Source organism: Gossypium raimondii, chromosome 12, assembly GCF_025698545.1.
Source record: "Gossypium raimondii isolate GPD5lz chromosome 12, ASM2569854v1, whole genome shotgun sequence".
Classification (NCBI taxonomy): domain Eukaryota; kingdom Viridiplantae; phylum Streptophyta; class Magnoliopsida; order Malvales; family Malvaceae; genus Gossypium; species Gossypium raimondii.
This window is the reverse complement of record NC_068576.1, coordinates 18,103,957-18,118,019: the sequence shown is the minus strand read 5'-3', so window position 1 is coordinate 18,118,019 and position 14,063 is coordinate 18,103,957. Positions and strand designations below refer to the sequence as shown.

The following is a 14,063-nucleotide window of genomic DNA, read 5'->3' as shown; positions in this document are numbered from 1 at the left end:
CAAGTGATAGTGATGATGTTGTGTTTATAATATAAATGGTCAGTGAAAATGTACAAAAAACGTTAAGTAAATATGTGTATAATTGTGAATACTTTGGCTTTATAACCTTTTGAGACTGTTGGATATAGTTGGCATGCCATAGGATTTTGTGAGTACTCACCCTTGTGTTGTGATTTGGGGCATTGAAGCCCGAAAAATTTGGAGAAATAAGGGAATGTGAGCTAAGCTCCATTTATCTGGATATGTTGGTGTGTTGGAGAGTGTTAGTTTGATGCTACACTTTTGAGACATGTTCGACTTTTTGAGTCATTGGTGTGTTGGAGATTCATATATCCAATGTGTGTTGATAGAGTCCACTTTTATGTTTCATAGTCTCAAGTTGTCAATTTATCGATTAATGAATTATTTGGGGAATATGATGCATGTATAAATATGTGAATACAAAGTTAGATGTGTTAATAAGTGATGCATAAATATTTTTGTTTGCCACTATAGTTAAGTACAAATGTAATTGTGCTTTAGTTGCTTTCATTTACGGTATGATATTATGTTTATTAGTATTTTTTCGATCATTCACTGAGCTTGTTTACGCTCACACACCCCTTTTTAAACCATTGCAGATAATTAGCGTTACCGATGTGAGCGAAGTGGTTTCCAAAGAAGTGATCCAAGTTAGGCTTTAGAAAATTGAGTAGGTGACATTATTATTGTTTGAACTGTGGGAATAAAAGCAATGTGGTTAGAGATTTTGGCTGATGATTATTATGTTTTTAAAGGCTTATTATGAATTTAGACTTTTAGGAGTTGATGGATGTTTATTATTATTTTTGGTTTGGACAACTGGAATATTGATGTTGTTTGAATTGTTTATACTTTTTTTTTTATGTTGGATGATGAGATTATTGATGCATGTTGTTAAGGAAAATGTTTCAGTGTGATTTATGTCAGTTTTGTTGTGTTTTTGCAAGCCTGGGCAGAGGTATCGATACTCGGAACATAGATATCGATGCCTCAGAGTTGAAATGTGTTTTCGAGAAGTCAGTAGCTCAATTTGGTATCGATACCCAAAAACGAGTATCAATAATCGCGGTAAAAATACCGATACCTTTACTCATGTATCAATAAAATATTTTTATTTAAAATTGGCACAATGCTAGTTTGGTATCGATTTTCTTGCCCGTATCGATACATTTTCCCCAAAATATTGATACATGCGTTTGTGTATCAATACCTACTATTGACTGTAGATTTCTTTACAGTGGTGATCATGACCGACTAACTGTAGAGTTCTTACTTATTCCGCACATAGGAACCAAATCGTGAAGTCCTTGAATTTATCCATTGTTAATTATCGGGGGCCATGATTTGTTGATGGTCAAGTTGCAGGGTAAGGCTATGACTATACATAGATTTTGTAATGGCCCAATATTGCCCGGCCCAATATAAATAATAAAAACAAAAATACTAAAAGTCCAATGTCCAGATTACAAAACACCCACCAAACCCAATTAACCCACTAGCCTAAACCCGATTAGCCTAAGCCCAATACCCTAGCCCAACTAGCCTAAACCAGAAATCAGCAAACCCTAGCAGCATTCAGCCTCCACCGCCGCAGCAGAGCCAGGCCTCCTCCTCGCGCATGTTGCGTCCGCACGCGTGTAGCGCCTCTGTGCCAAATCCACGCGAGCCTCCGTACACTCCAGCTGGCCTCCGTACCTGCAATAAACAGAAGCAGACAAAACAACAGCAAGGGATAGCAAGAAAAAGGCAGTAAATAGTGCAAGATTTTTCTGTATTTTTTCTTTTGATTTTCATTCTGTCATTTCTTCGGCTATATAATGCCATTAAACAGAATTTGTAAGAGGTTACGAAGATTTTATAAGACAAAAATACAAAAAAAAATTCAAAAAACAAGAAAGAATACATCGTTTAAGTGATTCTCCGACTTCGTTTGATTTTGATTTTATTTTATTTTTTTTCTTTGTTGTCTTCTTCGATTTGTTCTTATTTTATATACGAACAAACATAAAGAAAGGTAAGGGATCTTACCTCGACGTCGACGCCAATGAAGCCTTCTTCCCTGTGAAGCAGAGTGGGATGGGCGGAGGCTTGGGTTTTGGAACGGCAAAGAATGGTTTCAGACTTGCAGCGGTTGAGAGGCAGGAATGCCCAAATTTTTGTCGTGCGGCTGAAATGATTTTAGGGTTTTTGAAATTAGTTCTTATAGGACATTTAAACGACGTCGTTTGGGGCCTGAATCAGTGGCCCCCAAAACGGCGTCGTATTTGCTCATACCCGCGCGGTGACCCGACCCGAGGGAAGGATCCGCGCGTTTCATTTCAATGGTCTATTTGCGTGTAAAGTCCCCTTTTGTTTTGTAGTATTTCAATCCGATTTTCTTTAATTTTTTTATTTATACTACATATTTTATTCTGATTTCATTTTGGTCCAAGATCAAATGATGGCGTTTTTGTCCTCTGGATTTGAACTTTTGAAGTTGCGTGTTTAATTGTTCTTTTGGTCCTTAGTTTTGGATTGATTGTAAATTTAGTCCTTTGAATGCTGCAGTCTTAATTCAATCGTTTTTTTTTATTATTCTTTTTTAGTATTTCATTTAATTTTGTAAATGTTTATTGTTTTTACTATATCAAAACCTCTTATTATTATTATTTTTGAATTTTAAATTGAGTTTCAATGCAAATTTAGTTTTAATAGTATAATTGCAAATTGGATTAATATCTATTTTAAATTTATTTATAGTATATTTTAGTATTCGTTTGACATTGTTTTTAAGTGTTAACATAATTCTAAGATGTGATATATTTGTTCTAAATTATTATTTTAGTTTATCACACGTTTTTAAAAGAAATCTAATATTCTATTATTTTAAAATTTATCTTGTATTATGTATTGTTATGTATTCATTATTATTTAGATTAATCATTTTCTATGTAAATTCGTTATGTCACATATATTCTTTAATATTTTCATTCCATAATATGTTCTTCTTTAATTTCACTCATTATATTTTTATATAAAATATTTTTAGCATGTATACATGTATATAATTTTTTTAAATATCTTCATCTATATTTTATATATTTCGACTTCTACATATTATATTACTTGTCATTATTTATATTGAATTTTCATCTTATGCGTACTACTTGTAAATTAATAAATGTATGTTAGTTGTTACTTAATTCATTTCAAAATATTGTTCTATAATGTTATTATCATTTTATGTCAAGTTTATTTTAAGTTCATTTGTAATGTGAATAAAATCATTATTGTTACTTTATTTGTATTTATTTACTGCATATTTGGCCACTTCTTAGTCTAAGTTTGAATTATCATTTATCTTTTACATTACATATTTCTTTTAAAAATTTTACTTTCATCATTCTATTTCATATTAAAAAGACCTAGCGTTTATAATTCTTGAGAGAATTGTGCCCTAACTTACTGGGTTCCAATTTTTCTCGATGAACTTAGGTAGCCATGTGCTTATTTTATTAAAATCATACAATTCTAAAACTAAGCATTTAGGATTTCAAAATGCCGGATCCTAACTTATTGGATGTGACATTCTGTTATCCTGATTTTAAAATAAAGGCAATGTTTGGCGTTTAAGAACCTCGAGAAATCGAAACCTAACTTACTGGATTCTGATTTCTCATTTGACTTAAATGACCGAACAACCTCCTCAAAATGCATGAATTTTGAAATTTAAAAATTAAAAAGACATACCTAATTTTGACAAGTGAGTTGTCACACCCTAATTCATTGAATGTGACAATTTTTTCTTCGAAGGAAGTACGTCTTATCATTCAATTTGGTTTATTCAAATTTAAACTTTAAAGGATCATATTTTAGAATCTTTTCAAAGTTTCGACACTAAGACATTAAACAATCCATTCGGTACCAATTTTGGGCGTCACGAGGGTGCTAGCCCTTCCTCGTGCGTAACCGACTCCCGAACCTGTTTTTTTCAAAATTTGCAGACCAAAATCATTTTTAACGGTGAACCGGTCACACCTTAATAAAAGATCGGTGGCGACTCCCATTTTATTTTCAAAGTCGATCCCATTTTTGTGCTTTTAAAAAAATGGTTACCACAGATTTTGTTTCCCATGTGTGTAAGAGCTTAATTTTGCTTGCTTTTTTGTTGCAGATACTCGATAGAATATGGAAATGACCTCACATTTGCAACCGTCAAGGCAAGAGTATGATAATTTTAGTGATTTGGCTGTCATTTTTTTTTTTTGTAACGGAGTGTGGTATTTTGCATGGAGGAGGTCACACGGCTCCGGAGTTCAATCCGAAGGAATGTTTTGCAATGTTCAGTCGATGGATATCCATACAACCTTTATGATAAATTGCTACATCTTAATTCCTCAGGATCTGTGTCAGCAGCACTTTTGGGTTTTCTTATGCTTTTCAAATCTGTAATCATGCATGTGATGAAGGCAAAAACAATGGAAGTTTCATGCTACAAAAAAACTAACAATAATAAGCTGATATTGGATCAAATTATATTGCTATAATCAAGGTCTTTATATAAATATTCACGGCACTTTCTGCAAGACCTGAAGAGCAATTAACGGCTAATAATCACATCCAAAGCAAAGTAAGGCATGTCCAAAAATATGATGACAAAATTAACAAACTTCTGCTGGATGGGATTTAACAGCAACATTTCTCCATTTCAACCGCACCTCTTATAAAGTAGAAAGAAAGAGCAGAGCCCTGGCATGAATGCTGCTAAATTCGCGCATTGCTTCACTCTAGCTATTCTCTTCTCTGTCTAACAAAACAAATTTCATCAACTTCAGCTACGTTAAAATACCTTCAACTCCTAAACTTAATGCTATAGAATATATGATGTACATGTTCTTTCTTTTACCATTGTTGCATACAAACAAAAGCACAGAAAAACAAAAATGGCATTCTCCTTGCAGATGTATTTCAATACATACAAGTAGGGGTGAGCAAAACTCGATTCGACTCGAAAAAATCGAAAAAAAATTCGAATTTCGAGTTAAACGAATCGAGTTATTCGAGTTAATCGAGTTATTCGAATCAACTCGAATTTTTTTTTCGAATTTCGAGTTCGAATCGAGTTAAGTTTTCGAATTCGAATAACTCGAATAATTCGAATAATTCGAATATCAAACTATAATATTTGACAGTTTTACCCTAAACTCCCAAACCTTTTTACTTTTCCCTCAAAACTTTTACTCCTTCCCACTTTCCCCCTAGAACTTTTACTCCCCTCCCCTCCCAACCCCCCAATCTACCCAAAATACATTTCCCACCAAAATTTTACTCTCCCATTTACTTTTTCTCAAAATTTTACTCCCAAAAACCCTCAAAACTTTTTATTTTCTCTCAAAATTTTTACTCATTCTCACTTTTCCCCTAAAACTTTTATTCCCTTTCCATCCCACCTCCCACCTCCCATCTACCCCAAACCCTCCCCCCTCCAATTTTTTTTAATATTTTCCCTCCAAAATTTTACTCCTCCTATTTACTTTCCCTCAAACTTTTATTCCCCAAAACTTTTTATTTTCCTCCTAAACTTTTACTTCTCACTCTTTACTCTCAAATAAAAATCAAAATTATCCAAAAATCACTAAACATAAATAGTAATAATTTTATTTATATTTACTATTTATATTATTAAATTAAATTTCACATTTTATATTATTTATATTATTGAATTGTTTAGTCATATTGAATATTTATATTAAAATTGAATTATTAATTATACCATAAAATATTCGTGTTAAAATTTTATATTGGTATCAATTTCACATTTTATTTTTGAAATAACTTTTATTAAAAATCATATTTTTACATTTAATATATTTTTAATTCCAAAATACATAGTGACAAGAATCAAGATAATTGAAACAACTAAGCAAGCAAATAAACTAATCAAGATATAAAAAATTAATAAATAAATTATGAGGCGATGAAAGTTAATAAAAAATTTGATTAAGGTAGACAAATTTTATTACGATGGGTGACAACGGTTATAAGGACCCAAAATTATTTTTTTAAAATTTAACTCGAACAAATATATTCGATTCAATTCGATTCGAATTCCATCTCACTCGACTCGATTCGAGAAAACTTCAAATAAAGTTAGGATGATAAAATGAGATTCGAAAACTCGATTAACTCGAAAATTTTTATTCGATTCGATTCGATCGAATGCTCACCCCTACATACAAGAACAAGGCATAGCTAAATTCAATTTTAACATCAAAAAGAGATTAAAGACCGACCACCTATATTTTAAGAAAAATCTAAAAGTCTGGTAACATTTATCCGAAGATAGAGTTAAAGTGAAAATAATGATTTCCAATTTCAAGAAAATAATAAATCATAGGGTAAATTATTAAAATAGTCATTTTTGTTTATTTCAAGTTACATTTTAGTCACTTGTATGTGAAATGTTACGTTTTAGTCACTTACGTTATCATGTTGTAACATTTTAATCACTGATCCGTTAATTGTCACAGTATAACGGTAAGTTGACGTGGCACGTTAAATTATCATTTTAAATAAAAATTTTAGATTAAATTATACACTTAGTTCCTATATTATTTTCGTTTTGAGCAATTTAATTTTTTTCTTTTAATTTTTTATATTTTTCATTTGTTAAAACTAGTCCCTATACTTTTATTTTGGTATTAAGTATTTCTTGTACGCTCTATGTAATCTTTCTTTTGATTAGTTTTTATTATGTTTTTAGCTTAGGATAACAATTTTGTACTAATCTTCAATGAAAACCCATAATAAAGATTTTTCTTTTAATCTTTTTTACTTATTATAGACAATTGTGAATTGGGGTTTCTAATATTTTACAATTATTATTGAAGCCATGCAAAGAATCCAAAAATGGATCGGTGTGGTGATTTTATAGAATTGCTTGGACTTAATATTTCAATGAAGATTCTCATGATACTTGTTAATTCTTCTGATCTCATTAGGGTTAACTTGATTTCTAGTTCTTGGCACCAATTTGGTAAGCAAATCAATGTCTTTGGTAGAATTTAACTTGGTGTTCTACGATATATCGAAAAAGAATCGTTATTGATTAATTCAATAGGATCGATTTTATTCATCTTGCAGTGACAAAAAATGGTTTCTGGGTTTACACATAAAGTATATAATCAAATATATTTAGCTTTAACAAATAAAGAAATAGAAAGAAAAAATTAAATTGTTAAAAGATATAAAAGTATATGGACTAGTTTTAACAAATAGAAAACATAGAAAAACTAGTTAAAAGAAATGGAAAAGGAAAAAATTGGAAGGAGAATAAAATGAAAATTAAAAAAATTAAAAGAACATAAAAGAAAAGAATTAAATTACTCAAAACAAAAAAAATATAGGGACCAATTGTATAATTTAACCTAAAATTTTTGTTTGGAATGATGATTTAACATACCAAGTCAACTTATCGTTACACTGTTAATGACAATTAATGGCTCAGTACCTAAAATGTTACAACTCGATAACGTAAGTGACTAAAGCGTAACATTTCAAATATAAATGACTAAAATATAATCCGAGGCAAACAAAAATAAATATTTTGGTAGTTTACCCTAAATCATAGTTTCGAAATCAAAATTATAAATCTATTCTCTATTGCAAATCCAATTAAAGTTGGAAATGTTGCTATTAGTCCTAATATATCAAAAGAAATAATTAAAAAAGAACCCTTAGTAATAAATGTGCATAAATATGAGTAGTTGATATTGAACCCAAGTAGTTCCAAACATAGAAATTCTACCTAATTTAAAATAATTTTTTAGAAGGCCTATACTCACTTACCTAACTAAGCTTAAGAACCATTTGAAAATGAGTTCAACTAAAGAATTTATTTACCCAAGGGGAAGGGAATGATCTGAAGTCCCTTTCATGCTTGCAAAAAGCCTCATTGTTTTGTCAAGAAAAGACTTAAATACCACCAGAAAACCATTAAACAAAAACCAGCCTTTTAAGCCTCTAATATCCCCACCTACCAAACACCAACATCTAGCAGCAATTTTTGATAGTTGGGGTTACTCAACAACAACATCATTATCCTTCAATATCATGCATTACTTCAACACAGCAAAGCCCTCCCTCCCCAGTCCCCACCACCCAAAATTAAAATAATTTAAAAGCCAACTCTTTTGTACATGGCATAAGATAATGAAAAACCATACCTTTTTGTATGTTTTGTATTGGTTTTCACCATGGACCCTCATCCGCAGGGTAATCAAAGGGAATTTCAGTAACAGTGGAGGAATCATGTAGATCCGAGTGCACAAACCCATACTTGCGCAACACCTGATTATCAGCAAAGTTCAAAGCTTTGACCATCCCATTCCAACAAGACTCCCCAGCATACATCAGATTATGGTCACCACTACAAGGCTGACAACCCGTGAAATGAGTGATCAATGGTCTCCTCCAACTCCCTTTCCCATTCCCAGCTTCCTTCAGGAATTCTTCCCTAAACGCTGCGTATTGCTCACTCACTTTCTCAGCATGTCTCCTCCTTAACTTTGGCGCCCCTCTCTCAATCTCCAAGTATCTCTCCGTTGTGTTCTCGTACCCTCCAACAATCTCAACCCAATACCCTTCAAAATAAAACTCTCCTTCCAAATAAATATGATCATAATATTTCTCTTTTTCTGTATAAAGCAAATAAACCAGAGCCGACTGATCATCTGATTCAGGGAAAAGCTTATCTTTGAACGTTAATCGTTGAATCTGACCCCACTTCTCATAATCTTTACTCATTGGACCCATGCTAGACCAAGTGTTAATCAAATCCATAGACCATTGGCAATTCCTAATCAGAAAAACCCCAGCATTTAAACTGGTCCAACTTTTCTTCTCATAAATCAACTTAGGCCAACCATGAACAACCAAGTTATGGTTTTTGTACCTTTCTAAGGGTAACTTAAACTCCATGTCTGTAAACAAGGCGTCCGAGTCAACCCACCAGATCCACTCAGCTTCAGGGTGAGCTAACATGGCTGCTTTAACCACAGGTAACTTTGCCCAATAGGAACCCATTTTGGGGTGCAATAACAAGTTATTGTAAAAAATATCGTAGCCATGGATTCTACAGTAATCAACCTTGTTCTTAAAGAAACGCAAGAGTAAATGATCACCAATGGGATTCTTACATGGCTTGGGTTGGGACCCAGTTACAAGAACGATTCTTTCACGTGCTCCGGCGGCGAAAGAAGGATGGTGCTTCAACCACTCTGCGCGTTTTTGATCCCAATCTTTCACCGGCTTTTCAAGGGAGTAACTCATCTCCGGGTCGTCGTAAAAGGTGGGGTCTTTGGGATCGGATTTTAAGTTAACTCCGAACCCGCTTTCCGAGCAATCGACTGGATTCATGCTCAACTTGGAGGGTGGGTCGGTTACAGTGGGTTCAAAGTTTGGTGTTGGAGTGAAAAAAGACCAAAATGACGCTACTAATAAAAGAGCTAAAAATGCAACACCAAAGACAAGAAAGGCATCGGGAAGACACCAAAACGACCGGTTCCGAGGTTTCGCCATGGGAGAAGAAGATTGAGGATGAGAAAACTCAGGACACACCATTTCCTGTAAGAAAGAAAACTGGGTTTTGAGGTTTCTGTGTTTCCCAAGGTTTTTAAAACGGGATGCCCTCCAATTTTGGTTATGCAATTAAAGAAGACTGGGGACACTGTTTTTAATTACTGTGTAGTTGTATTAAAAGTTAAGGGCGTCGGTTTGGGTGCGCCAGGGATGCTAAAATGCGCGGGATAGAACGGAGGTGAAAAACATTTAAAACGACACATGGCAGTTTGGCTCGTGAAATTGGTGCCGACAGTTTAAATTGGATTCTGGGAAGGACTAATCATCCGTTATTTCCGTTTAAATTGTGTGTTGAGTTTTGTACTTACTGAAACTTCAACAGTGGAAAGATCTTTAGTCAAAAAGTGCTTTCCAAAATTAATTAATGATTACTGTTAAATTATTAAATTAGGCGGAGCAAACTTTAAAGATGGGATGCACGTGATTCGAGAAAGCTTTTATTTTGCATGTTGCTTTGTAAAAAAGGATCTGATTGAAAATGGACCCAAGTCAAACGAAAAGACCACAAACTTGGGCTTACTTGATATCTAGTGGTTTTTCTTTTTGAAAAAAAAATCGTATTATTTTGCCCATGCTCAATTCATAAAATAAATAAATAACGAAAAATAGCCTTGATTTAAGGCTTGAATTGCTAGGTGGTGCCGTATATCTAAGAATTATTGGCAAATTATAAATGATTTTGTCATATTCTCTTCGTATGCAAAGATTTAAAATACGTGGCAGATAGATAAGTTAAACCGAAACCCACAGTGAAATTGGTTTTTGTCACGTATTTTACTGTGAAATGTGAATGTGAGGAGAGCATTTTTCCTTCTAATTGGAAAATGTTAGTGGTACCCAAATTTCCAGTACAGAGAGAGAGAGGGAAGATGGAATAGATGAGCTACCTGCAGACACAGTGACGGTTCAGAGCATTGGCAATGGGCCGCCATCATGTGAGTCTCTGACACATGGCCCCGTATATACATGGAGCTTAAACTTTGGTTTCAAAATTTTTCAAGATTTTGCACCCCCTCCCCACCAGCAAGCTCCCGTGGCTCTGATGGTAGCCTAGATCATTTATTTGGTATGCTTCAGATCTTGGATTTGCCTCTCAACAAAAGCATGTTCTTGTTTTTTCTTCTTGTTTTGCCATGCTGCTGCACACACATATTTTACAATGTCAATTTGGCATTTTGCTCTTAATTAGGTTTTTTTATTCAATGCGTTTTTGTTGATGCACTGGATCAACGGTTAATTTTTTTAGGAGCAAAGAACTAGAAGCAGAGAGGAAGAAGGACACCCTTTGGGACGTCTGTCAACTTTTATTAAATCGACATGTGGTCACATAAAACAATACACTTTGATGAAAATGCCAACCAAGAGGTTATAAAGTTTAACCTTGATCTCATTGATGAGGTTCAGGAAGAAGCAGAAATCAAGAATGTGGCACGCGCTCAGCAAATAGCTCGCTACTACAATTCCAAGGTAAAAAAACAAACAGTTCCAAGTTGGTGACTTTATACTCAAAAGTACTGAGATCAGCCTCCCAGCTTCGCAGCACGAAAGATGGCCCCAAGCTGGGAGGAACCATACAAAGTTGTAGAAAAGATAGGCTATGGAGTGTACAATTTGGCAAGACTAGAGGGCACAATTCTACCGCGCACATGGAATGCACGTCATCTTGACAATTGTAACACCCCTTACCCGTATTCAATGCCGAAATAGGGTACGAGGTATTACCAGAACATATACACTTTTAACTGTAGTAAACCAAGTTGTAAAATTTCATCTAAATTAAAACTTTCAAGTTGTTATTCTCGAGTCGTTAGTTAGGGTTTTCTTGGCTAAATATACTCACAATCTTTCACTTCCTCGTCGTATGAATTTATAAATTTTCACTTACTTGTTGAATTCGTCCTGAGTACCTGAATTTATCCGTATCATTACATATTCTCATATCGTTAAATTTTCCTTTTTAACTAATGTAATATATCAATTACTCACTATCTAGTAAGTTAATTGTCACATATATATACATTATCCATTCATCTCCCACAAAGCTAACAAAATTAGCCACAAAGATAGTACAAACTTTCTCTATTCGATATAAACCAAAACCTGTTATTTCTTTTCCAACAAACCTTACTAAATATACACTTTATATTAACCCAAGTGTTTAACCATTCACCCATGACATAAATATATTTTATCCATTATTGCGAATATAGCTTTACTTCACAAATCATAATTCACCTCACATAGTAACCAATTAATTTTTATCATTTGTCAAATAGATTACAAAATAAGTTATATAACAAAATATAGATACATTTTAAACCACACAAATAAACAAATTTTCATGGCATTACATGATCATCACATATCAAATACAAATGTTCTTGACATTTCTATCACATAAACCGAATTAATCAATGCAACCTCAATGATATAATCATCCATATATCATTATTTTCACACATATAAATATCATGACTAAATTTCTTAAACATTTGATCAATTGATTTTCAATACCACAATAGTCCTTCAAGATCAATACATATTTACCATTCAATTTAACATTTACCGATTATAATCGGGCATATGACCATTTATAAACAATTCATTCATACATTTTATTATCCTCATCCTCCTCTCCATTCCACATCCTTTATGTATAAAACATGCTTAATTAGCATTATACATAATTTCACTATTCACTTATATTTAAATTCAAAGCTGTCTATTTGAGTCAGAGTAACTAAATCATTTTTATCCGAACCTACAGAGCTCCAAATTAAGTTCCGTTAATTTTACCCAAAACTAGACTCACATGTATTCTTATCATAAAATTTTTAGAATTTTTGACTTGGACAATTAGTATATTTTATTCTTTAAAGATTCCCCTGTTTCACTGCTCAACATCTCTGACCTTTCTTCACTAAAAATAAATTATCTCATTGTACAGATTTCAGATGATATTTTTGTTTGTTTCCTTTGAAAATAGACTCATTAATAATTCTAAGCATATAAATTTTAACTCATAATTATTTTTTTACAATTTTTAATTATTTTCCAAAGTCAGAACAGGGGATTCTGAAATCAATCCGACCCTGCCCCACTAAAATTCAAATATCTCAAAATGTATAACTCTTTTGCTTGCTCTGTTTCTTTTATTAAAAATAGACTCATTAAGCTTTAATTCCATATCTCACTCAACCACTAACTCAATTCCTATAATTTTTGGTGATTTTTCAAACTAACGTCACTGTCACTATCCAAATCTGTTCTATTTCAAATTCACTCATTCACATAACACTATAACAATTTATTTTGTAAGCACGGTACAAAACTTCATCACTCCAGTGACTCTTTTTCAACTCATCGCATTTCAATCACATATTCTTATTGGTTTGCAATTTCTCATATCCCGTTAAACATGTCGATATAATAGCGAACATTCGGTGGTTTGCACATATTACCACTCATTTAACTATTATCATTCGATACACGTAGTAGCCTTCACATAGTACTATACATGTGATCAAACTTTCCAGTTCACGTAGTAGCCTGCACATAGTACTAGACACGTGATCGAAGCTATCCGGTACGCATAGTAGCCTGTACATAGTACTACACATGAGACCTTTCATTCCGGTACACGTAGTAGCCTACACATAGTACTACACACGTGACTATCACTTTCACTTTCACATAGTGACCTACACACAGTCCATGTCATACATGTGATCATTTCTGTCACTTCATTCATATCCCTTTTTATTCCGAATATTCAATCGGGAAATTTCTCACTTTTTCTCATTTTTTTCTTTTTCACTAATCAAAGTCAATTCCTTGTCTTTCTTTACTTATAATAACACATTTAACTTATTTTACACTCACATTATTCAATCCAGTCCAAAAATCACATTTTGGAAAAATTATATTTTTGCCCCTAAAGTTTTACAAAATTATGATTTTGCCCCTAGGATCGGAAATTGAATTTTATTCCTTTTTCTTATGTTTTATGACATGCTGAACAATTTTTCCTTCTATAGCAACATCAAATTTGTGCTCTAAAGTGCACTTATGAACAATAATAATTTTTAACAATTTTACCGTTTCACTCATTTTCGCTGAAAATCGTTTAGCAAAAATCGTTTAACATAATTCTAAGCTTCATATTCTATCATGAAACATCAAAATTCACACTTTTCATCTATGGGTAATTTTTCAAACATAATTTCTAGCTCGAATTAATGATAGAAATAGCTTAAGCAAGTTACCGGGATTCTAAAAATATAAAGAACAAGAAAAACGAGCCTAGAACGGACTTACCATGAAGCTTGAAAGAATGAACAAATGCTAGCCATGGAGTCCACATGATATTCGGCCAACACTCATAGAGAAGATGATGATTTTGGCCTTATTTTGTCTTTTTAATT

At 32.9% G+C, this 14,063-nt stretch overlaps 2 protein-coding genes across 3 annotated transcripts; both read right to left on the bottom strand.

Annotated features, from left to right (window-relative positions):
• Positions 1–1,308: 1,308 nt before the first annotated feature.
• On the bottom strand, positions 1,309–7,955 carry LOC128035458 (uncharacterized). Its single transcript, XM_052625204.1, has 3 exons — positions 7,903–7,955; positions 2,050–2,188; positions 1,309–1,716 (listed from the first exon to the last, which is right to left on the bottom strand). The coding sequence occupies exons 1-3, from the start codon at positions 7,953–7,955 to the stop codon at positions 1,597–1,599; spliced, it is 312 nt and encodes a 103-aa protein (XP_052481164.1). The 3' UTR covers positions 1,309–1,596.
• On the bottom strand, positions 4,505–9,766 carry LOC105763455 (putative glycosyltransferase 7). Of its 2 annotated transcripts, none has more exons than XM_012581704.2 (2): positions 8,226–9,766; positions 4,505–4,807 (listed from the first exon to the last, which is right to left on the bottom strand). In XM_012581704.2, the coding sequence occupies exon 1, from the start codon at positions 9,619–9,621 to the stop codon at positions 8,251–8,253; it is 1,371 nt and encodes a 456-aa protein (XP_012437158.1). In that variant the 5' UTR covers positions 9,622–9,766; the 3' UTR covers positions 4,505–4,807; positions 8,226–8,250. The 2 variants fall into 2 exon arrangements, with proteins under 2 accessions (XP_012437158.1, XP_012437157.1); XM_012581703.2 differs by having other exon boundaries at positions 4,505–4,803.
• Between the last annotated feature and the right edge of the window lie 4,297 nt (positions 9,767–14,063).

Bases quoted from the DNA above. Each gene is read 5' to 3' on its own strand.
- LOC128035458 (XM_052625204.1), bottom strand. From the start codon at position 7,955: ATGAGGCTTTTTGCAAGCATGAAAGGGACTTCAGATCATTCCCTTCCC. The intron at 2,189-7,902 runs GTAAATAAATTC...AAATCATTTCAG, and splicing joins GATCATTCCCTTCCCCTTGG to CCGCACGACAAAAATTTGGG. The intron at 1,717-2,049 runs GTAAGATCCCTT...TGTTTATTGCAG, and splicing joins TCATTGGCGTCGACGTCGAG to GTACGGAGGCCAGCTGGAGT.
- LOC105763455 (XM_012581704.2), bottom strand. From the start codon at position 9,621: ATGGTGTGTCCTGAGTTTTCTCATCCTCAATCTTCTTCTCCCATGGCG.